Source organism: Globicephala melas, chromosome 13 (assembly GCF_963455315.2).
Source record: "Globicephala melas chromosome 13, mGloMel1.2, whole genome shotgun sequence".
Taxonomy (NCBI): domain Eukaryota; kingdom Metazoa; phylum Chordata; class Mammalia; order Artiodactyla; family Delphinidae; genus Globicephala; species Globicephala melas.
Genome location: NC_083326.1, coordinates 77,745,298 through 77,768,226, shown reverse-complemented (window position 1 = coordinate 77,768,226; position 22,929 = coordinate 77,745,298). Strand labels below are relative to the sequence as shown.

Here is a 22,929-nt window from a genome sequence, read left to right as displayed (position 1 = left end):
CACCTTTGCAGGTGGGTGACACCCCACGGACATGACCAGATTGGGGCCGCCTGCCCATGTCTGGGGAAGCTAGAGGGAAAAGTTCTGGTCTCTGCCCTTACAGTCGAGTTGGATCACAAGACTGGCCCCCAACAGCGGGTAATCTTTGTAATTCTGCAGTCCAAAAATTAGCTACAAGGCTGCACTTTGTTAGATGAAGCCAGTGAATCATCATCATTTCAGGAGAATCCAAATTCAATGCTCAGTGACTACAAACTAGAATATCCCAATTAAACATTCTGGATGAGTTTTAATGAGTACTAAACTGTACAAATTCCAGCCACTTTAAAATAGAGAAACTTTTCAGAGACTTTCAAGAACTCTCAAATACATGTCAGACCTTAAAAATCTTGGAAGCCGAAAACATTTTTTTATATCAGCTTCGAAGAAAATGTCAAATTGTCTTAAATAACACAGTCTGAAATTTGTACAACAGGGTTATGGGATAAAAACCTGAGAACAAAACATTGATGTTTCGGTGCATCATCCCCACCACTGACCCCTAGACCACAGGGCCTCTTCTGTAGAAAATAATATTCAGGATAAAGTTTAATCCTGGAAAACAAACAATAAAGCTCTTTGAGGGATTTATAAAAGCTAGAGGTGAGAATTACTTCCAAAAAGGGATCAGGATTGTATCTACGATCAGGTATTGAACACAGAAATGTGCCAACAATTTCTTTAGCAAATGATAAAGAGAGGGTTGTCTTTTTATTCTTCTTGTAAAGGAGAACAAAAATGATAGGCTTTAAGAATTTCTTTCAATCCTGAAGGGGGAAAAAAATCAACAAGAAAAACACCTAGTCAAACTTTCACAAGTAAATTTTAAAGAGTCTCACCAAAAGGAAATCTAATTGTTTTGATTTCTTAAATTACATTAAATCTAGAAAGTTTACGAGCCTGAATTTTCCAAAGGCCTAATGGTCTTTCTTTAACACACCAGGATTGGACTGGCCCTGCCCAGTAAAAGCCCCACTGAGTGAGCCTCAGCTGCAAGAATTTGCTAATAAAAGTGTCTCCAGCATTTTGCTTTATAGCACCACTATGAATTGCAGCATTAAAAGAAAAAAAATTAAAAAGCCCTTGACTCAAAAACTAGCTTTATTAACTCTGCCTAGATTAAGGTTACCAGTGAGGCCCACAACAGGGGAAAAAGTGTCACTGTTCCAGTCACACAATGACATAATGAAGTCTACCTGGGGAGGACACACCACTGACCTCCCATTGCTAAACCCAGCAGTCTCTTCTTAGTCCTCCTCTCACTTGACCGCTTATTACCTTTGATCACTTTCACCTCCTTGAAAATTGCCCTCCCTTGGTTCAGAGGACTGTGCACGCTAGGTTTCTTCCCAGCTCACAGGTACCGCCTTCTCAGTCTGCTTATCGTCTACTCACTGTCTGTGCCAGGGACCAACCCCTAATCTCCTCCTCTATCTACACTCACTTTCCTGATGATCTCGTTCAGTTTCCTGGCTTTAAATACCATTCATGTGCTGACTGCTTCCAAATTGACATCTTCAACCCTGAGTTCAACCCAGAACTCATCTGCAGCCTCACATTCAAGTACTGATCTTCCCCCCAAACTTGCTCATCCCACCATTTTCCCCTCATTAGTAATGGTAACCTCATCCACCCAGTTGCTCAGGCCAAACACCCTGGAGTCCTGTTGACTCTTCCTCCTCTCCCCACACCCAACCCATCAGCAACCCTGACTCCACCCACTTCTACCAGCACAGTCCTGGTCCAAACCACCATGTAGCCTTCCAACTGGTCTCCTTGCTGCCGGCCTTGTTCCCCGGCATATTCTTCACATGGCAGGGAAAATGATCCCTTTTAACATATAAGTCAGACCTTGTCATTCCTCTGATTAAAACACTTCAATGGCTTCCCATCTCATTCAGAATAAAAGTTCAAGTTCTATTAACAGATTAAGTGCCTTCTGAATTTGGACCATCTCTCCTTCTCTTAGCCCTGTCTGCTCACTACATCCCTGTGTTAGTTTCCTATTGATATTCTAACAACTTATCACAAACTTATGGCTTTAAATGACCCACATTTATTCTCTTACAGTTCTGGGGGCCAGAAGTCTAAAATCAAGGTGTTGGGGGAACTCCCTGGTGGTCCACGTTTCCACTGCAGGAGGCACAGGTTCAATCCCAGGTCAGGGAACTAAGACCCCATAAGCTGCACAGCGTGGCCAAAAAATAAAATAAAATCAAGGTGTTGGCAACAGGGTTGCATTCCTCCTGGAGGCTTCAGGGGACGATCTGTTTCTTTACCTTTTCCAGCTTTGAGGGGCCACGTACATTCCTTCGCTTGCAGCCCCTTCCTCCATTTTCAAAGCCAGCAACATAGCATCTCCTCTCCTCTCTGACCTCCTGCCTCCCTCTAAGGAGCTCTGTAGTCACAATGAACCCACCTGGATAATCCAAGATCACTCCATGTGAAGATCCTTAACTTACATCTGCAAAGGTCTTTTTACCATAAAAGATAACGTAGTCACAGGCCTGAGGATTAGGGCATGAACATCTCAGGGAGGCCATTACTCAGTTGCCACAGCCTAGCCAGTCTGACCTTCCTGCTGTTCCTCACACAACAGGTACACTCACCTCAAAGCCTCTGCACCTGCTATTCCCCTCTGCCAGAGACCAGCCCAGCTTCCTTCTTCCTTCCTTCAGGTCTCTGCTGAAAGGTCACCTTCTCTATGAAGTCTTCCCTGGCCACCCCAGATGATGCAACCCCCAACATCATCTCTGCGTCTCATTTTTCTCCATAGCACTTACCACCATCAGATATATTCTATATTTAATGATATTATTTACTGCACATAATGTAAAGCTTTCCAAAAGGCAGGGGTTTTTATGTTTTGTTCACCGTCTAGAATGGTACATGGCACATAGTAGGCCCTCTGTAAATAACCGAATGAGAAGAATAAGTCAAATTTTTTTTTTAAGTTCAACACCTAAAAAAACTGGATTGCTGGGCATATACCCAGAGAAAACCATAATTCAAGAAGACACACGCACCCCAATGTTCACTGCAGCACTATTTACAATAGCCAGGTCATGCATGGATGCAACCTAAATGCCCATCGACAGACAAATGGATAAAGAAGATGTGGTACATATATACAATGGAATGTTACTCAGCCATAAAAAGGAATGAAACTGGATCATTTGTAGAGACATGGATGGATCTAGAGACTGTCATACAGAGTGAAGTAAGTCAGAAATAGAAAAACAAATATCGCATATTAACGCATATATGTGGAACCTAGAAAAATGGTACAGATGAACCAGTCTGCAAGGCACAAACAGAGACACAGATGTAGAGAACAAATGTATGGACACCAAGGGGGGAAAGCGGTGACGGGGGGTGGTGGTGGTGTGATGAATTGGGAGGTTGGGATTGACATGTATACACTAATATATATAAAATAGATAACTAATAAGAACCTGCTGTATAAAAAATAAAATAAAATTCAAAAATTACAAAAAAACTGGATTGCTTTTATTTTCAAAGGTCAGCTCCTGGCATGTGCTGCTCTCAGAAGGCTTTGACTTTCTTATTCAAATATAATCTCTTGCTTTCTGATTTTTTTCTCTTTTAAGTTTTAATATGAAAAATTTCAACCACACAAAAGTAAAGTGAACAGCGTAATAAACTCCCAAGTCACCCCCACTCTGTTCAAATGACTATCAATATTTTGCCATTCTTGTTTCATCTAGTTCCCCATCTTTTTTTCTGGAGTTGCTTTGGTTCTCCCTAACCCCTTTTAGAGGGAGCAGCCACTGCAACCTGGGGAATTAAAAGGAAACTCCTGTGGATGCCTGGGTGTCAGGCATGCACATATCTCCCTGAGAGAAGTCTGGGGGCAAAGGTGGAAATTAAGAACTAAGGGAATCCTGCCAGCAACTACAGGTCCTCAGAATAATTTCTGCTCTGAAAATCAACCAGGCACACTTGGCTCTAAATTTCCAACCTTTAAAAATGTCATTAAGATCTGTAGCTAGAAAAACTCAAATTTTAGTTTCTCCTATTTGGACATATGGGAAGATCATAAGATCACATTTGCCTTGAAACTTGAAATATCATAATCTAATACACTGGGCTTTAGTTCCAGAGCTACTTATTTATTTTGGTAATACCTACTTCTTGCTTGCCAATTTTAACATAAATCTTAAGTTTTTAACCTCTCCCATCTTCCTTCTTTTTCTGTATTACATTCTTCAAGGACGTTTTTCTACCTTTTACTTGAAAATCATGGCCCTGTTGCCTTTGCAACTCTATTTCTAAACTTACACATTAGGAAATACACATAACTAAAATATATGCTAAAATTGAAAATGAAAAAATAAAGTTATAGAGATGGAGAACAAATTCGAGGTTGCCAGGGGTTAGGGAAGGGCATGGCTATAAAAGAGTAGCAGGACTCTTGTGATGAAAATTCTGTATCTTGACCGTGTGGTCACTCAAATCTACACACGTGATAAAACTGCGTAGACTTAAATACACACAAATAAGAGTGTATTAAACTGATGAAATCTGAGTAAGCTCCATGGACTTTGCAAATGTCAATTCCTGGTTTTGATACTGGGCTACAGTCTGCAAGACATTACCAATGGAGGAAACTGGGGGAAGGGTACACAGAACTTCTCTGCACTATTTTTTGCAACTTATGAATTTCTAATTACTTTTAAAGTTTTTTAAATGAACATTGGTAAATACTTAAAAACCTTTACTCCTTAGAATTACTCATGTTGTAATATAACAGCACACTCACTTTTCTCAAAAACCAAACAATTTTGTAATTTCGAAATCGACAATTTTGTCATTGTTGTCCATTTTAAAATATTACCCTTTAAAGTGTTTGGAAATCCTGTGGACACACACACACAAAAGAACAAAAAATTCTAAGTAGCGAAATGATAAACTGCTCAATGAACCGCCCCAAGCATAACTGCTTACTAAAACCCACACTGTTTGAGACATCCCAGCATGATACTCTCCCACAGAGATACTAAGTCCCTCGAGGGACAAGTATGGATACCAAGGAGCTAGAGGTCAGCATTCAGGGTACACAGGACCACAAACTAACGTAAGAGGGCTTTAGTTTTGAAGCGTAAAGCCTCACAAAGCAGAAAAGAGAGGGGATGCAGAAAGGAGACAAAGTCAAGAGCCAAATCAATTCCCCAGTACAGTCTGTGGCATAATGAAATCTCAGAAGTCCGCCCCAATCAGGGTTCCTTACTGTTAGTCAGTTACCAATTTGGCATAAGGATCTAAGCAAACAGGTTTTCTCCAAGGGCACACATATAGTTTATGGTGCCAATTCCACATAACTGGCCCAACCACTTTCACTGAAATCCCAAGGCGGCTAGATTAAAAGAGAACCAGAGAGAAAGAGCGAGACGGAGAGAGCGAGCCCCCTCTAAAATAAAATCATAAAGCAGCAGGACACTCCATTCAACAGAAGGCCCTTTTCCTGTTTCAAAAATAAAAACACCATGAGAAACAAATGAAAATGCTACTTATTTTTATTACTTTGTGGTTTTCTTTTAATGCTTGAAAAAAACAAAGCCAAGTCACAAACTACTGGCCATCCATCGTCATCTTTGTGCAAAAGCTCTACGAAAAAAATCCTGGCTTAGAAGATCAGAGCCACCTCAGGGGTTCTGTTTAAGTATATTTTCTAATCTTATACATGTGCTCTAAAAATTAGGTTCAACCACAAAAACCCAAATCCAACTGGCCCAAGAAGGCAGAATTCTGGTGCACAATTGGACTACTGTGTTGCAAATTAAACTGTTCACACCTGCAGAATAATCTCACCAGCATAACCAATCTACCCTGGAATGCAGCCCCACGGTACCAAAAGGGGGATTTCTTCTTCCACCAGATCCTATCTTTCACTGATAAACTCTTTGGATGAGAAAACCAGCAGCAGATGTGAAAGCCACATGGCCCTCTACAAAGCAGGAGAGCAAAAGCAACGTAAGAAGAAATGATTCCTTAAACAGCAGCTCCCTATCAAGAATGAAGATTTTATCATCTAAGGCTGACTTTGTGGAAAGCTAGCTATTAGATAGACCCTGTTCCAAGACTTTGGCTAACAGCATCAGGCTGAAATTCAGGAGCTGGACTCGTTTAGCTACACCCTTGTTTTCAACTCTTGGGAACAGGGCCAATGTGTAAAGTTAGAATATAACAAATCCAACTTCCAAGGCAAAGAAGAAGACAATGTAGGTACTCTTACTTCATGCGGTCGATAGGCTCTGAGCATGGTTTACACTTCAAACATTTTTATTTTGTGAATTTTAGCCTCTGCATAGTTTCTTCCGAAAGATTTCCACACCCTGCATCAAAAAATATTTGCCAATACCCCCCCTTAACTGATGCTGTGGCAATCAAAAATACTGAACACTTTCTCAAATTCATATTTAAGTAGAAAAATAGTTTTGATTAAGCAAAATGCTTCACAATAGGGTAAAACCATAATAGGGGAATAAAGTAAAACCAGAAACTCTCTAAATTGTCCTGTATTTTGTGTCATTTCACTGAACTGCCATGGAGTTAGACAGCTCTAGAGTCTGTCTAGTTTTCACCACCCTCAAACTGCCTTCATATTTTTATCTGCATATTCATGGTGGTGTTTCAGATTTTTATTGTATAGTTCTCCTACCCCTCAAGTTCACCAAACTCTTTCTCCTGAAGATACAGAAACTTGTATCAAATGCATTATAGGATTCAGGGATGGGAAACAGTAACCACTAAACAAATTACTTCTTTGGCAATGGATACTCCAGTGCCTTCTGGGAACACAGCTGTCCATGAAAAGCCAAATGGTCAATCACATACACATTTAACTTATGAGAAATTAGACATTCTTCACCAAAAGGAAGAGAATAACAGACTAACTTTAATGATATAAATGCTTGCCTCTTAAAGCACGGCCAAAGCCACACTTGGCATCACCTGGTAGAAATGCAGATAATTGGGCCACACCCCAGACCTCCTGAATCCGAATTAGCATTTTATCAAGATCCCCTGTGATTCATGCACACAATAAAGTCCCGCCTAGACTGTATCTCCCACCATTCCACGCCATGGGCACGTGCCCCAGAGTACGCATGAGATGGGTGACGCCGATCTGCAGTTCCCTTGGTGGATCTCAGCTCTCACATGCCTCTCGCCTCACTGAGTGGAATTCTGATGTTTGAAGGGTAATTTGGATCATACAGTGGAACATGACTTCACTGTTTTGTCCCCAGGCTGACCCTCAGCTCCCAACCTAACGACTGGCGTGACTGAACCAAGGCCTTGCATCTTTGCATTAGAAACGGTGAGGACATTAACAGGTCTGGCGATCTCAGTAAAGGCAAGTACAACCTTGTCAGCCTTGAGCACGCTGCCACAGGTCAGCCATAACTCAGACTGCAGGAGGAACACAGCTCTGGGACAGACGGTCACAAAAAGATAAACATGACATGGTGATATGGAACATAATCGTTTATGTTCAAGGTTGCTTTCCTTCAAGTAAAGCTGCTATCCAACTCATTATTTCTTTAAAGTTTGTCATTCTGTAAATTTCTGCTATGGAAGAGCTTGCCATACTTGAATTACACATGTAGGTAAATCCTGACCATCCATTAATGACAGCTTACCTGCGCACACCTTCCTAGTTCTTTTCTGTCCAGATACTGAAATATATTGATTGCCAACTCGTACGGCAGTTGGATATCAAAGAAGGGCACGTCATCCATTTCATTCTGAGGAGGAAAAAAGAAAAGGAACAAGCTTAAGGTTCTGAGATATGAAAATGTTCATATTTACAGGCCCTTTAAATGACCAGCAATAGCCTTAAGTGGTGACAAGAGAGACGATGCTGATTCCCAGGAGAAGCAAAGCGTTCTCACGATTCTGCAGAGCCGAGTCATGGAACTAATTCAGAGCTTGACAGCTACTCTCAATTCTCCGACCCCCACAAGCTTACTCTCCTTACATTCACTTATAAACTCCACAAGACCATTTCCCGTAATGCTTCAGAAAGGAGAAGCAGGGGTACCATCTCACAACCTGGCGCGTGCCACAGGAATCAGTGCAAAGGTTTGTGGAAAACCTCTCAGCTTCTAAGGAAAGGTGAGTGGTAGGCAGTCAAAAAAGAGCCTTGGAATCAGGGAGGCCACTGGTCCTTCCAGGACAACTGCTACTAGCCCCCAACTTGGAGGGGGGTGAATGCCCACAGCGAAGAAATGCTGACCTAGGTCACTGCAGTGTTTTCATCAGGAAGAGGGGGATAGGGCTGTGAATGTGAGCAAAAAGTAAACAAATGAAGTGCTGCTCTTGAGTAAGGTGAGTCCGTCTCCCCGTGGCCACAGGAGAAGCACAAGGTTTCCTAATGCACCCGGGGGCTTGTGCTGCTTAACCTGAGTGAGCCAGTGCAAACAGAGCAGTTCTTCTTCGGTGTCATTTATTAATGTGGAGAAATTAGAGCTTGCCTGCCTTTGGATAAGCAATTAGGGATGAGGTAACAGGCTTTATTTGAGAGATAAGGCTGTCATGACGATCCTGGTAGCACAAAGAAATACGAGGGTGAAACAGAAAAAAGGCCAAGTGTGCACATGGATCCCTCTGCCTGTTCCCGACTCCACCTGCCAAATCTCACTTTGGTGTGTGCTCCTGTAAAGCTGGGGAAAGCAGAGCTCTGCATCCCAACAAAACTCGCTTAATAAAATTCATGTTTAATAAGCTTTGGCTGACGTCGGTGACTTACTGGTTGCAAGCAAATTATTAATCCACCACTCAAACACAACAGTTGTATATTGCAAGGCTGCATGAAAAGAATCTCAGCATTTTTAAGGGAGTGTGAGCACCGACTCAAACCCTACCACGATTCAGGGTGAAGATTCTTCTGGAATCATGTTTCCATTCATCTAGGAGTCTCAGGGCTAAAAGATAATCCAGGGCATAAGGAGGTAATGTATTCAACTGCAAAAACAGCGCAAGGCTAAGCACAAAGGCCAGGAAGGATCTCTAGAGGAAAAAAGAGGAAGAGTTGACAGTTCTCGGCGGGTAAAGAAGGAACGGCATGTTAAATCAGGACAGAAGTGTTGGCTTTACAGAAAACAACAGAAAAAAATCTGCAAGTGTAATTGGAAGACAAAGGGGTCCTTGCCTAAAAAAATAATGGAAAGTCATTTGTCTAATGTCATGCTAGGTCCCCTCCTACAGCTAATCAAGCTTTACTCATCGAGAGAGAGGCATCACTTTCTCTATGCCCAGATCCAACTTGAGACTCCTTACCGTAACTATGGAGGGAATGGAGGAAAGGTGCACACAGTACAAGACTATCCTTCACAGCCCTGGACCTCCTTCTGCTTTCTCTTTTGGATTTTTTGACTATGGTGAGGTGGAGAAGTCTACCTTATCCACTCAGTAAAGAAACAAGAGGAAAATGTTCCCTATCCTCATACAAGCAGAATAAAGGCAAAGAAAAGTCTGCACTCATGCAAACTGAACTCATAATTAGCTTTTTTTTTCCTCCCCCCTGCCAGAGGCATTGCTTTCTTCAATTGGTCCCTTCGGGACTCCCTATAAACTGATGTCTGTACTTGACACTACTGCGATGAAGCATGAGAAGTCATCTCTGTTTTTAGTTTTGCTTGCGCAGAAAAGTCACAATTCTGGTGGCACGTGCCTTCTCCCTTTTGCCTGTTCAGTTGGCCAGTTCTCTATTCTCATCCTAGAAAATACCGCCTCTGCCTTAGCATACTCCAAACTCTGCCACCATCCTCCTTCATGCCAGCCCCCATGACCTCTGGGATGCAGCAGAGCATGGAGGGTTAGAGCACAGATTCCAACCGATCATCCTAGTTCTGCATCTGACTAGCCACGAGACCAGGCTAAATGCATCTGATTCTTAGCTTCCTCATCTATGAAACAGATATTAACACACCTAATACGTTATTCATGGGGCAGTTATGAGAATAAAATGAAATAATGCATGGAAAGGGCCTGCCACAAGTACCCAGGCTCAGCATGCAATAACTGATTGCTAATAGTACTATTTTCTTTCCTTGAGTGGCATTCCAGGTCCCTTTTTTTCCTTCAACACATACTTTTGATTAGGTCCACATTCCACGTAGCCCCCACGTCAGCTTGTTGTTTACACAGAAAGTTGTCTCCCCTTGTCACGAGATAAGCACATGATAGTCGATGACAGTGGAAAGGGGATGGTACAGCAGAAGCTGTCATTCACAAGTATGAATACTGAAAGTATCCACACAACAAGGGCTTTTCCAAGAGGGCTTTAAAAAAAGAATCATCAATTTAAAAAGGTTATACCACAGTAATAACTACAGGCGGATCTGCTCTAGTGCACAGAGGATGAGAAGGAGGTAGCCAGCAGGGTGTGAATGACCAGTCCGGGGTATTAGGGCTCCCACACCAACAGTCAGAGACTCCATGCTGGTCTCACTGCTAACACACGGTGTTATGGTTCTTGATCATTTATAAGTTCTGGAGAGCAACAACTGCTTCAAAGCATTGAATTATAATTATATAAACACCAACGTCACAAAGCCAAACTTTTTTTTTAAATCACTGTGCTCTTAGAAAAGGGAACTCTCCTACACTGTTGGTGGGAATGTAAATGGATATCGCCACTATGCAGAACAGTATGGTGGTTCCTTCAAAAACTAAAAAAAAACTACCATATGACCCAGCAATCCCACCACTGGGCATATACCCTGAGAAAACTATAATTCAAAGAGTCATGTACCACAATGTTCACTGCAGCACTATTTACAATAGCCAGGACATGGAAGCAACCTAAACGTCCACTGACAGATGAATGGATAAAGAAGATGTGGCACATATATACAATGGAATATCACTCAGCCATAAAAAGAAACGAATTTGAGTTATTTGTAGTGAGGTGGATGGACCTAGAATCTGTCATACAGAGTGAAGTAAGAGAAAGAGAAAAACATATACCGTATGCTAACACATATACATGGAATCTAAAAAAAAAAAAAAGGTTCTGAAGAACTTAGGGGCAGGATAGGAATAAAGAAGCAGACGTAGAGAGTGGACTTAAGGACACGGGGAGGGGGAAGGGTAAGCTGGGACGAAGTGAGAGAGTGGCATGGACATATATACACTACCAAATGTAAAACAGATAGCTAGTGGGAAGCAGCCGCATAGCACAGGGAGATCAGCTCAGTGCTCTGTGACCACCTAGAGGGGTGGGATAGGGAGGGTGGGAGGGAGACACAAAAGGGAGGGGATACGGGGATATATGTATACATATAGCTGATTCACTTTGTTATACAGCAGCAACTAACACAACAATGTAAAGCAATTATACTCCAATAAATGTTTAAAATAATAATAAAATAAAAGGTGTGAAGAGTGGGAAAAAAAAAAATCACTGTGCTCTTAGAATTGCATCTAAACTGCAAAATGATGGTCAATCCCAAACAGATCAAGTCCCAGATTCTTATGTAAATGACCTTCCCTGTTGCTACCACTGGCTGGGAATGGCAGGAAAAAAAAAAGAAACCAACATACTAAAGGAAGGTCCACATCTCCACATCTTAAGAAATATGTAGACCCACAAGGTCAGGAGACCAAATGCTGAAGTTTCATGTTGCACCCTTAGCATCCTTCTGGCAAGACATTCTATCATTGGCTCTTGTAGTGGAGGCTGTGGTGGGTCACTCAGATTCCCCCTCTGGATCCATGACACCTTCCCCCCAGATGCCCAGAATGCTGCCTGCCACTGGCTCATAGCTGTGTCCCTTCCCAGGCACTGCCCTTGGCCAAAAAGCTGCCTCATTCCAGGTTACACTCCCTCCTCAAGGGCAGTGTGCATCCAATGACTACTCAACAGCTGAATATAAAGACCTCTATGTGGGACCCCTGAGAAAGGCCAACCCATGAAACCACCTGCATGCAAATCTCTATCTCAGAGTCTGTTTCACGGAAATTCTAATCTTTATTCCCAAATAGTCCTGTGTTCAGCACATTCACAAGGGCTCTTATGCACAACTCCAGAGACATTAGGTAACCTACTTCCCTTTCTACTAAGGAGGCAACAGTGGAATGCAGGTAAGTTAGAGTGATGTTATTATACCGAAAAACAAAAAACTAGAGCAGCTTCAGGGATAAGTAAATCACTCATAAACTTCTCTCTCTTATTATTAGTAACATATCACTTGGGGAACACCTTACAAAAGACTGAGAGTTACGAGCATGCTTGATCCTGTGGTTAAAAATCCAATTCTTTTACAGGTACAGCATAATTTGACAAGGATGTGGAGCCACATCCTGGACAGAGGCTGCAGCCCAGTAACCACATATACCTTAATAGTAGCAGCAAGAAGGTCCTAAGCACTCTCATTTGGTACTACCCTGGTTCACAAAGTAAAAAAAAAAAAAAAAAAAAAAAACTACTACTTGCTACTAGTGTGCAGAGAAGTACCCTGCCATCTAAAAGGTGCTATCAGTGCTCGCTTCAGCAGCACATATACTAAAATTGGAACGATACAGAGAAGATTAGCATGGCCCCTGCACAAGGATGACACGCAAATTCGTGAAGCGTCCCCTATTTTTAGCAATTATACTCCAATAAAGATGTTAAAAAAAAGAATTTAGCTGCAGTCTCTAAATAGAAAAAAAATTAAAAATAATAAAAGGTGCTATCAGACTTCCATCTAGGCTATTTTGAAGCATACAGCCACCCTAAAAGTTATGGGCCACATTAACCAACTATATCTATAGTAACTTAAATATGGAAATGGACAAGTTGGCAGTTCAGAAACTAAGATATTCCAAGAAAAGAGACACTTGAAATATAGGAAACGTGGTCGTACTATAAAAAAGTCAGTATGACTACAATGTTTAGAGAATAATTTAGAATGGACAAATTTATGCTACAGAAGACCATACAGAAGACCAGTAAATTTAAAGTATTAACATTCCTTCAAATTTAAAGAAGGACACCCTTTGGACAACATACAACTTGGGTTTTAATTTTTTTTTTTTAATGGTTGAGATATTGATTCTCTCTCCAATATTGGTGACTCTTGTCCTATATTATACATCAAAATCATCTGTGGAGTTGTGTGTGTTTTAAACCAAAAGCCCAGGGTCTCACTCAGACCTAATGTCCCAAATTCCCAGGGATGGGGCTCAAGCAACTCTTCCTCAGGAATCCTCATACAAACCAAAAGTTGAGAACCACAACCCTAACTTACCAAAAGACTTAAGAATCAATCCTTTCCCAATCAAGCCAAAAGAAAAAAAAAAAAGCCACCACAAAGGGGTCATGTTACTTTGTTAATTCAAAGTCAGTGAATACTAGATTTTCCCAAAGTCTACTGGACTTACTCCAAAAAACGCTAAGAGAAATTGCAAATAGATCCATCCCCAGGGAGGCTGATTTGTACTCTTATGTGCTAATGTAAGACTAAGTCTGTAAATGGACTGGTTTTGTGCCTTACTGTTAGAAATTTAATCTGTCTTCTCTTGTTTAGTAGAAGGAGGGATAATTACTAAGAGCCAAATCAGTGAAAAGTGAAGAAAATGACTTAAAGTTTGTTCCCAGTGTAATCTCCAGGGCAAACAACAGGAAAGATCTCTCTAGATGGTGTTTTAAGAAACTAAGAAAAGCACCTGAGTTCAAACAATAGATACATAGCATTTCTGCTAAATCTGTCACTGAAAGGAGACTGTTTTCTACATGAATTTATCTCAACTTTCTACATACTGCTAAGGAGTAGACGCACACAATCTCAATCAGAAGGAACAGATGAGTTCCAGTTTCACCCGCATTTTCTTTAAGAAAAATAAAATTAGTTGATTAGGGGAAAAAAAGGTCTGAAACACTGTCAAGATAAACAGCCATTCATTTACATTCCCAAATGTGTCTCAAAACACGTTCTTATTTATACAAAAGAAAAAAAATGACAAAAGTCCACCAAAATGTTAACAGCTGTAGCCACTGAGCAATAACATTACAAGAGATTTTTGTTTTTGTCTTTCTATTCTTCTGAATTTCCTCAATATTTTTACAATAACCATGTTTCACAAAGAAAAACAATACATTTGTAAGATAAGGTGTTTTATGTTCAAAACACTATCTGAATTCAGGTCCATGCCAGGTGCTGGGGGGAGGGAGGTACTGTTAGCAAATGTATAAGAAATGATATCAACACCCAAAGAGCTAAAATCTTTTATAGAGCTAAATCACTGTCACATAAAATGGAATAAAAACTGGAGTCTACAAAAGGCAGTAGAGATAGCCCCTCAAGGTATTCCCAAGGTCATCAGGAAGCCAGCTATTTAGAACCTGGAAATCACTTCTCCGAAGCAACAATACCGTAAAGAGTGGTTAAGCTCCCAAGCAGTCCACAAAAAGCCAACTTATCTTTTAACATTTAACCTAATCCCTTGCCTCGCTATGAGAAAGAGCAAAAGGTATTCAATAAATTTTTGTTGACAGCATACGTGGATGATATAGCTGAACTTTAACACTACAACATCTAACAGGTACATTGCACTGCATACAGTAGATGCACATTAAACGTCCATGGGATTTGATTTTTTTTAATGGGCTTCCCAACTTCAAGAGCCATTATCATTCACCACCTACTGGTATGATTCCCCTGGGCACTCTGGCAAGGGGTGGACACAGAGAGCAATCTAAACGATTGGGCAGTGAGGGCTGGGGCAACCCCAGGAGGCTGGGCAGTGGAGAAAGCTAGGGAGGCAGAGGACGCACGACCTCTGCTTTCAAAGCCCCCTTTTAGTCGGATACAGTTTTTCTCTCCAGAAAGAAGTCAGCAGAGGAGGGGGAGGGGGAGCTCCCTTATCAAAAGCTTCCGGTCCCAGAGGGGCCTGTGTGGGTATAGTTTGTTTGTGGAAAGAGTTTCACGTCAAGGGTCCCAAATACTCCAAACACATTCGTACCATCAAAATTGGCTATATAATTTGTAGAGCCCAGTGGAAAATGGAAATGCGGGGCCCCTTGTTCAATATTAAGAATGTCAAGATGGCAACAACAGAGCATTAAACCGAGCACAGGGTGCTTCTAAGCCTGGGGCCCTATGTGACCACACAGGTCACACGGGCCCACGAGGCCAGCTGGCCCTGGCCACCACAGAACCTTTGCACTTGCCATTCTCTGCCTAGAATGCCCCCCCCCAATCTCTGCACACTTGCTCCCTCACCTCTTCCATAAGCATGACCTTCCTAGGAAGGCCTCTTGGCTAGCACTATCCCCAACACATACACACTCTGTCCCTTCCACCTGCTTTCTTCTTCTCCAGGGCATCTATTACCTAACAATTATTTGTTCATTGTCCATCTCCCTCTTGCCCAGAATGTGGGCTTTATAAGAGCATGAATTTTTTCTGACTTGTTCACTGCTGTAGCCTCAGTGCCTAGAAGAGTACCTGGTACCAAGAAGCCACCTAATGAGTACTTGAGGAGTGAATGAATGGAGCCCAGGCTGCTTCAAGCAGCAGAACCTTTCAACAAACAGACGTCCTAACTTACAAGTTGTTCCAGTGTACACAGAGACCATTACAAAACATGTCCAAGTAGACATGTGCTCACTCGTAACAGGAAAAAAATACATGGCACTGACAAGAAAACGTTTTAGTTGGAGTAAAGGAGAAGGCAGAGAACCTTGGGCTGGAGGGATCAGGGGAGAGTTAACATAGGAACAAGAATCAAGTTAAGCCTTAAAAGGAAGGAAGGCAAAGGACAGAAAGAGGAAGGAAAGTCACTCCAGGTAAGCCAGTGCATGAGCTCACATTTGACTCGGTTGCCTTCTCATTTTGTGTTAGTCAGTTCCCCTACTTGTTTCTAACTTTAAAAAAAGAGGAACGTCAAGTCATCAAATTGACCTGCTGACAACACAGATGTAGGCTCTGACAAATTAAATATTGACAAAGTGAGCAATAAATACTGGCCAACAGTATTAAAACTTCATCAGGCCTGAAAACCCAAATCGTAACGCTCCGAATGTTCGCAGGGGTTCTAACCATCACAGAGCCTCCTTATGAGGCTGTTGCTGGAAGCAGCAGCTCTGCCCATGCTATTTCAATTCCACACGTGCCGACGGGGCCCCCACTGCACTGAGTACCATAGGCGGGGTTACAAGAGGAAGACAAGAGACGCCGCCCTCCAGGGATTCCAGGGGGCGGCCTGAAGCAAGAGGCTCACCAGGGATAAGCTTTAGCAAAGAGGAAGTGAGATAGTATAATGAACTTTTCTGCAATACTAATGATAATAATAGCACCAGCTTTAATTTACTGTCTACTTATTGTAAGCCAGCTTGGTGCACTAAGAATGTCCCAGCCTCTACACAAGATCATACTAGCCTGGTCCTCATCTGATAAGTAAGGCAGGGTAAGTGACCTGCCCAAGGTCAGACAACAAGTCAGCAGCAGAGACCGCACCTGAACTCAGGTCCACCCGATTCTGAGCCTGGACTTGTAACCAAAGCCATCCTGCTCCATTAATGTTACACTTTCATTTAAAAGAAGCAACACTAGGCTTCTGAGTTCAGGGACTGTGTCCATTCTGCTTTCTACTGATTCCCCGGCGCCCAGCTGATCCATAAATGTGTTGGATGAACAGAAAACACCTACATTGCTACAGTTAGTGCCGCTTCAAACAGTTACCCACTTAAAGTGGTCATCTGTCGTTTCTGCCCAACATCCATCCCCTCTTTTCTTTTAGGAAACCACCCCACTCTCGGTCAACATGGCTTAGGTGGGGCTGACCGCACTCTTACCTTCAGGAGTGGGCAGTGGATATGAGTCTGGCCAGTTTGCGTCAGTGACTGGTTTGAGGATGGCTCCATGACCCAGTCTGGATCAATGGGAATTTAAGTTCATAACTTCTGCTGCATAAAACAGATGCTCTCTTTCCCCCGGGTTGATAAGCTGACAGAATATAAGACTGGAGTTGCTGGCAGCCATTTTATCCCAAATTGGGATAAAGCCAATTCTATGAATAAAGCCAAGGCTGTGAATAAAGCCAACAAAAGGAAAGCAGGACTGAGAGATGGAGAGATTTCTACAGAGAAAAACAATTTTGTAACTACTGAGGTAACTGATGTTAACTAAACTTACTGTGGTAATCATCTTGTAACATATACATATGTCAAGTTACCGTGCTGTACCTGTTAGTGCTCTATGTCAATTATATCTCAGGAAAACTGGGGTGGGGGGAGGACAAATAAAAGAGAGATGGAGAGACTGCTAGTTACATCATAAAACCACCCAGAACAAGGACCACACCTGGAATTTTCAGTTACATGAATCAACAGATTCCAGTTTGGTTTTTTTTAAGCCAGTTTGAGTTGGGTGCTGACTGCTTGCAGCCCAGAGTCCTGACACGTCATCTAAGTAGAGACGGGACCGAGCAACTGGATTTCATAACCATCACAGTGAAGAGAGCAGCAGCATACTTGCAGTTATACTCCACTATCTGTGAGAAGTCCGAACTTACTGAGAAAGGGAAAAAAGACAAAAAAGACAAAGTGCCTACTGCCTCTAAAATTCTATGCAGGGCTGTATCATTTCTTTCACTAACTCAACCATATACCAAGAAGACAATTTAGGTGTCCCTAACTCACCACCTGAAACAGATGGTTTCTAAGCACTATTACTAAAAGCTTCACAAGAGAAGATGAGGCTCAATGGGAGTCGTTTCTAAGTTTTCGTTTCAGCTGGGCTTGTCCATCAAAGGTCTTGCCTGTACCCAGCCATGTGACACTGTAAGGTGATGCTGTTCATGTGCCCATCAAGAGGCAATTTCACGCCTGACTGCTAACGTACTAGTTGTTCTTGCTCTAGTGATGATACTGAAAACTGTAGTGAAAGAGACTGCACCAAAAGTACAACAGGATGTGCTGGTATAACAGAGTGCTCCAAAGGTGGGGAAAAAAGGGGAGAGGGGCTGTCAGGAGGTGGTACCGGCTTTTTATTTCCCTTTCATGTCAACTGGATGAGCCTGTCAGAGTTTCTGGGGAGTCCCAAATGAACTAAATTTTCCTTTTCAGGAGTCACCCACAGATCAAAGGATTCTTGGGAAGACAAAAAGCAAAGATCACAAACTCATGGCCCAAGGCAAATCTAGTCAAAGGAAAGGCGTCGTTTTCTATCGTGTACATATGTTAACAAAAACTAAAAGTGGGAAGAGTTTTTGTGGTAGATAGTTATATTAACTAGTCCCCTAATTTGTTCACGCTTCTCTGTGTTCAAGCATTTGGGTATCTGACTCTGGGTGAGGCCATATGAATTGCATTGGTCAATGAGACAATAACAAACATGACCTAGGCAGAGACTTCAAAAGCACTTGGACGTTGGGACTTGCCTTTTTGCTGCTCTCATAACTCTGGTAAGGTCCACCCAGGGCTAACGTGCTGGAAGATGAGACACATAATCCAGACACACACACACACACACACACACACACACACACACACACACACACACACACACACACACACACACACACACACACACACACACACACACACACACACAGAAGTGGAGCTGCCTCGCTGACAGGAGTTAACCTCAGACAGGTACATGAGCCCACTCACGCCCAGCTCAACTGTCACTCTGCAAGATGGTGAGCTAAATAAATCTTGGTTGTCTTAAACCAAAGTTTTGGGGGTTTTTTGGTAGCAAAAACTGATAGAGCCCACATAAAAATACATAATCGCAATTTGGGGGGAAAAATCCCTAAAGACTCTGCAACACCAGGACCACATTCCTACACGGCAACAAGCAGCTGACCTGGGCAGAGGCTCTCGCTTTTAGCCCAGCCACAGCTTAACATTTTCCAATTCGTCACTATCATCTCATCCATGCTAGGGTCACGTTCAGTTGCCATATGTCGTCTCAGTTGGGTGGTGGTATATTTATGGCAAAGAAGAAAGTGAAATACTATATTCCACATACTCCAGTTACTATGAAAAGTGAAAAAAAAAGTACAACCACTTTGGAAAATGGTCATTATCTACTAAGGCTGAACATACACATATCTTGTAACCCAGCAATTCCACTCCTAAGCAAATACCCAAGAAGAGTGTGTACATATGTTCCAAAAGATGTACAAAATGTTCACAGCAGCACTATTCCTGACAGCCCCAAACTGGCTATTAACAAACTAGTTATCAGTAATGCCCATCAGGGCTTCCCTGGTGGCGCAGTGGTTGAGAGTCTGCCTGCGGATGCAGGGGACGCGGGTTCGTGCCCCAGTCCGGGAAGATCCCACATGCCGTGGAGCGGCTGGGCCTGTGAGCCATGGCCGCTGAGCTTGTGCGTCCGGAGCCTGTGCTCCACAACGGGAGAGGCCACAACAGTGAGAGGCCCTCGTACAGCAAAAATAAATAAATAAATAATAATGCCCATCAACAGAATTAGTAAGATGTGGCATATTCATAGGGATAAATCTCATACATAATGCTGTGCACAAGAACCCAAAAGTATGTGTTGTACGATTCTACTTATATAGTTCAAAATCAGATAAAATTAAAATAAGACGTTAGAAGTCAGGTGAGTGGTTAACCTTGGGCGGAATGGCACACATACGGGTTCTGAAAAGCTGGTAATGCTGTTCTGTAACCTGGGTGCTGTTTACATTGATGTGTACACTCTTGGAAATACATCAAGATGTACATTTACGGTTGGTATACTTCAATAGAGAGGTTGCCTTTTTGTTTTAGTTTTTAAAAAGTGGGGAAACAAGACCAAGAGGAGGGCTGTGCTTCAAGAAAAAATGGTTGAGTATTTTTCTTTAGGGGTATTGTGAAGACAATCTCTACACCGTTATGTTTACTACTTAATGTGACAAAAAGAACGGTAGCCGTTATGAAACAAATTATTACAAAAGTATGGCTGGAATCTGAAGACACAACACCTGATGAACTAGGGAAAAAAGGATCAAATGAGTAACATGTAGCCTACTTCACTCATTTGCATTTCCTCCCTGCCCTCTGTGGGCTTTGGGACTTACAACCCCTGAAATACCTTTTCTATAAAGGCTGCCATCATTTCTCAGACTGAAGATACTGGGTGGGTCCCTTAAAACAATTACTTTCCTAAACCTCATCTGTCATATGGGGCTAATGCTGTCCACTGGTGAGGGCCATTGGGAGAACTGAAGAAGACAACGTCTCTAAACCCTGACGAGACAATACCCAGGAGACAAACAAGTAAGCACGCAATGAATTATGATTACTTTTTTATTTATAGCAGTGTTACTGATGATTGCTAAGTACAAAAAACAAAAAAACAAAACCACTAGCGGTGCCCCAAAGTGTGGATGCTCCTCACGGGAGCCTAGAGCCTAGCAGAGCCTAATGTGGTGATTCCAAAGGGAGCAGAAGGGATCAAGGGCATATACTCCAGGGCAGGCTTTTTCTAACTATAAATGAAACAGATTCTGAAGTCCCTTGGATCCTCCAGCAGGCAGGCCGCTTCCATTTTTAGGATACTTCAGTTAGGGCTCCACTATTTTTGGTATCAATGCCTGTGCCTCAGGAATGTTAGGACTAGAAAGACTAGGGAATCCAGACTTCAAACCAAAATAAGCTGTACAGCTGAGAACAATGTCTCAAACTCACCTGATCATCCCAATCACCAGGTTTCTGGGCCCCTCCTCTGGAAACTGATGCAGCAGGGCTGGGAAGGGCCAGAACCTATATTTTAATAAGGCTTAATGCGACTGTTACAGCAAGTCAAGTTTAGGGAACTCCTACCTGGTGAAATTTAAAGTCCAACAGATCTGAATCCAAATTCAATCCCAAGAACTTGCAGCTGGGTAACCCTGGGCAAATTACAGAAAACCTGCATTTCCTCGTTTGTAAAATGAGACTGACAATACCTACCTCCCAGGATTGTTGTGACTCCTGAATACAATGCCACATTCAGTGCGGAGGATTTGCGAGGCCCCAAATGTGCCTTTGTCCTAATAATCCACATTCCTGTTTCTCTTTACCCCCAAAGCTGGTCTTGCCTCAGCCTACAAGTTTACTTTTATGGGGATAACTTGTATGTAGATCTGGACTAGCCTGAATGACTTATCAGGTGCTAAGTCACCTTCCCAAGGCATTGACAAATTTAATTTTTACATGTCAGACTTCTTCAGTGATGACCATGACGCCAATATGAATTTTCATATATAAGAATTAACACATTAAATGAGAACGCTTATAACACACACACACACAAAGTTGACATCTAACCTTAGAGATAGGCAGAGCACAGAACCAGAAACTCTGTGAAATCTTATAGCTACTAATGTTATTTGAATATAACTACATATTATGTTGAATAAGCCATTTCTTCTGGAAACAGCTTAGCAATTACACAATTACTCCCTATTGAGAAACCATAGACGCTGCCTTTGAGCCCAATTTAAGTCACTAAAACCTGCTGCCTTTTTCCAACTCTTAAACATGAATGTGTTTCAGGTGATCTTGATTGTGACAACTTCGTGAAAGGGGCTTTTTTTTTTTTTTTTTTTTTTTTTTTTTTTAAAGAGAGAGGGTTCCTAGCTTACTCCAGATTCTGGAAGGGATTCATGCCCCACAAAATGTGCACTATGATTAGCATGGAGGTTCTTATCAAAAGTTTTTTTTCTGCTTTAACTGAAGTAATACATAAACAGTTAGAAAAACTTGAACTGTACAAACACTATATAGAGAAAAGTTAAAATTCCTTCCTATCCACGTCGTGAGTTCTCCTCCACAAAGGCAACCTTGTTAAAAGTTTAGGAACCCTTCTAGATCAGGATTTCTCGGTCTCATACTTGCTGACATTTTAGACCAGATAATTTTTTGTGGGTGCTGTCCCGTGCACTGTAGAATGTTCATGAGCATTCCCGGCCTCTACCCACTAGACGCCTGCAGCGAACACACCCCCGCCCCAATTGTGGCATCTAAAAATGTCTGCAGACACTGCCAAAACGGGGGACAAAATCGCCCCCAGCTGGGAACCACACCGTCCAGAGATACTCAATGCACGCACAAACACCGGTGTGTACCTCTACTCATTTCCCCACCCCCACACTGGTGGCACACAGTTACTTTCCAACTCATTAGGCCATTTGTACCGGGGCGACGGCCAGCCCGTGCCTCGGCGGGAGGCGACGGCCACTCACCAGGTCCCGGATGAGCTGATCCACCAGCTGCTCCCCGCCGCCGGCAGCCTCGCGGGCCGGAGGGGAGCGGGAACGGCTCGCCGCCTCCTGCCTCTCGGCCCGGGTCGCCCGCGCTGCCGGGGGCCGCCCCGCGCCCTCCAAAAGGCCCTGGGCCAGCGCCAGGTACCCCGAGGCCTGCTGCTCGCCGCGCCCAGGGACCACCTCAGGCCGCCACGGCCGTCGCTCGGCAGCCTCGGGCCGCCGCCGCTTCCTCAGCGCCTGGGCCTGCGCCAGCTCCTCCTGCCAGTGCCGGCGGAACTCGTCCAGACTGTGGTCGGCCATCGCCGCCGCTCCCGGCCAGCCGCGTCCCCGTCGGCCCACCAGGTGCCACGGGACGGTCCCTCCGCGGGAAATGTCCGCCGCCACCGGAAACCGCCGCCGCTGCCGCGCTCGGGTTCCGGGTGGCCTGCCCGGCCCCGCCCCGCCCCCAGTGCTCCCTTCCGGCTGTCCCTGGCGCTATGGCTTGCGGCAACCCAGGCCGAGGTCTGTGCCCTGCCCCCGCCCCCAGCTTCTCAACTTTACGCTTGTGGCTTTTGCCAAGCGCAGACTGTGCGCCAAGCCCTGTTTTTTCATTCAAACATGCATTGAGCAACTACTATGTCAGATGCTGAGAATTCAGTATTTGAATCTGCAGCAACAAAAATAATCTCTTCCCTCTTG

General features: G+C 43.2%; 1 protein-coding gene and 1 non-coding gene across 2 annotated transcripts in view; one reads left to right on the top strand and one right to left on the bottom strand.

The window, feature by feature from the left end:
- FBXW8 (F-box and WD repeat domain containing 8) overlaps positions 1-22,592 on the bottom strand; it is a 113,933-nt gene extending 91,341 nt beyond the window's left edge. Inside the window, exons 1-2 of the mRNA XM_030860419.3 lie at positions 22,231-22,592; positions 7,704-7,808 (exon numbers count right to left, since the gene is read on the bottom strand). Of these exons, the coding sequence (XP_030716279.1) occupies positions 7,704-7,808; positions 22,231-22,551 (426 nt within the window). The 5' untranslated portion in view covers positions 22,552-22,592. The remainder of the gene's footprint in view (positions 1-7,703; positions 7,809-22,230) is intronic.
- Positions 12,548-12,654, top strand: LOC115855565 (U6 spliceosomal RNA). The gene has a single exon (XR_004040499.1). It is a non-coding gene; the product is annotated as a U6 spliceosomal RNA (small nuclear RNA).
- Positions 22,593-22,929: the final 337 nt, after the last annotated feature.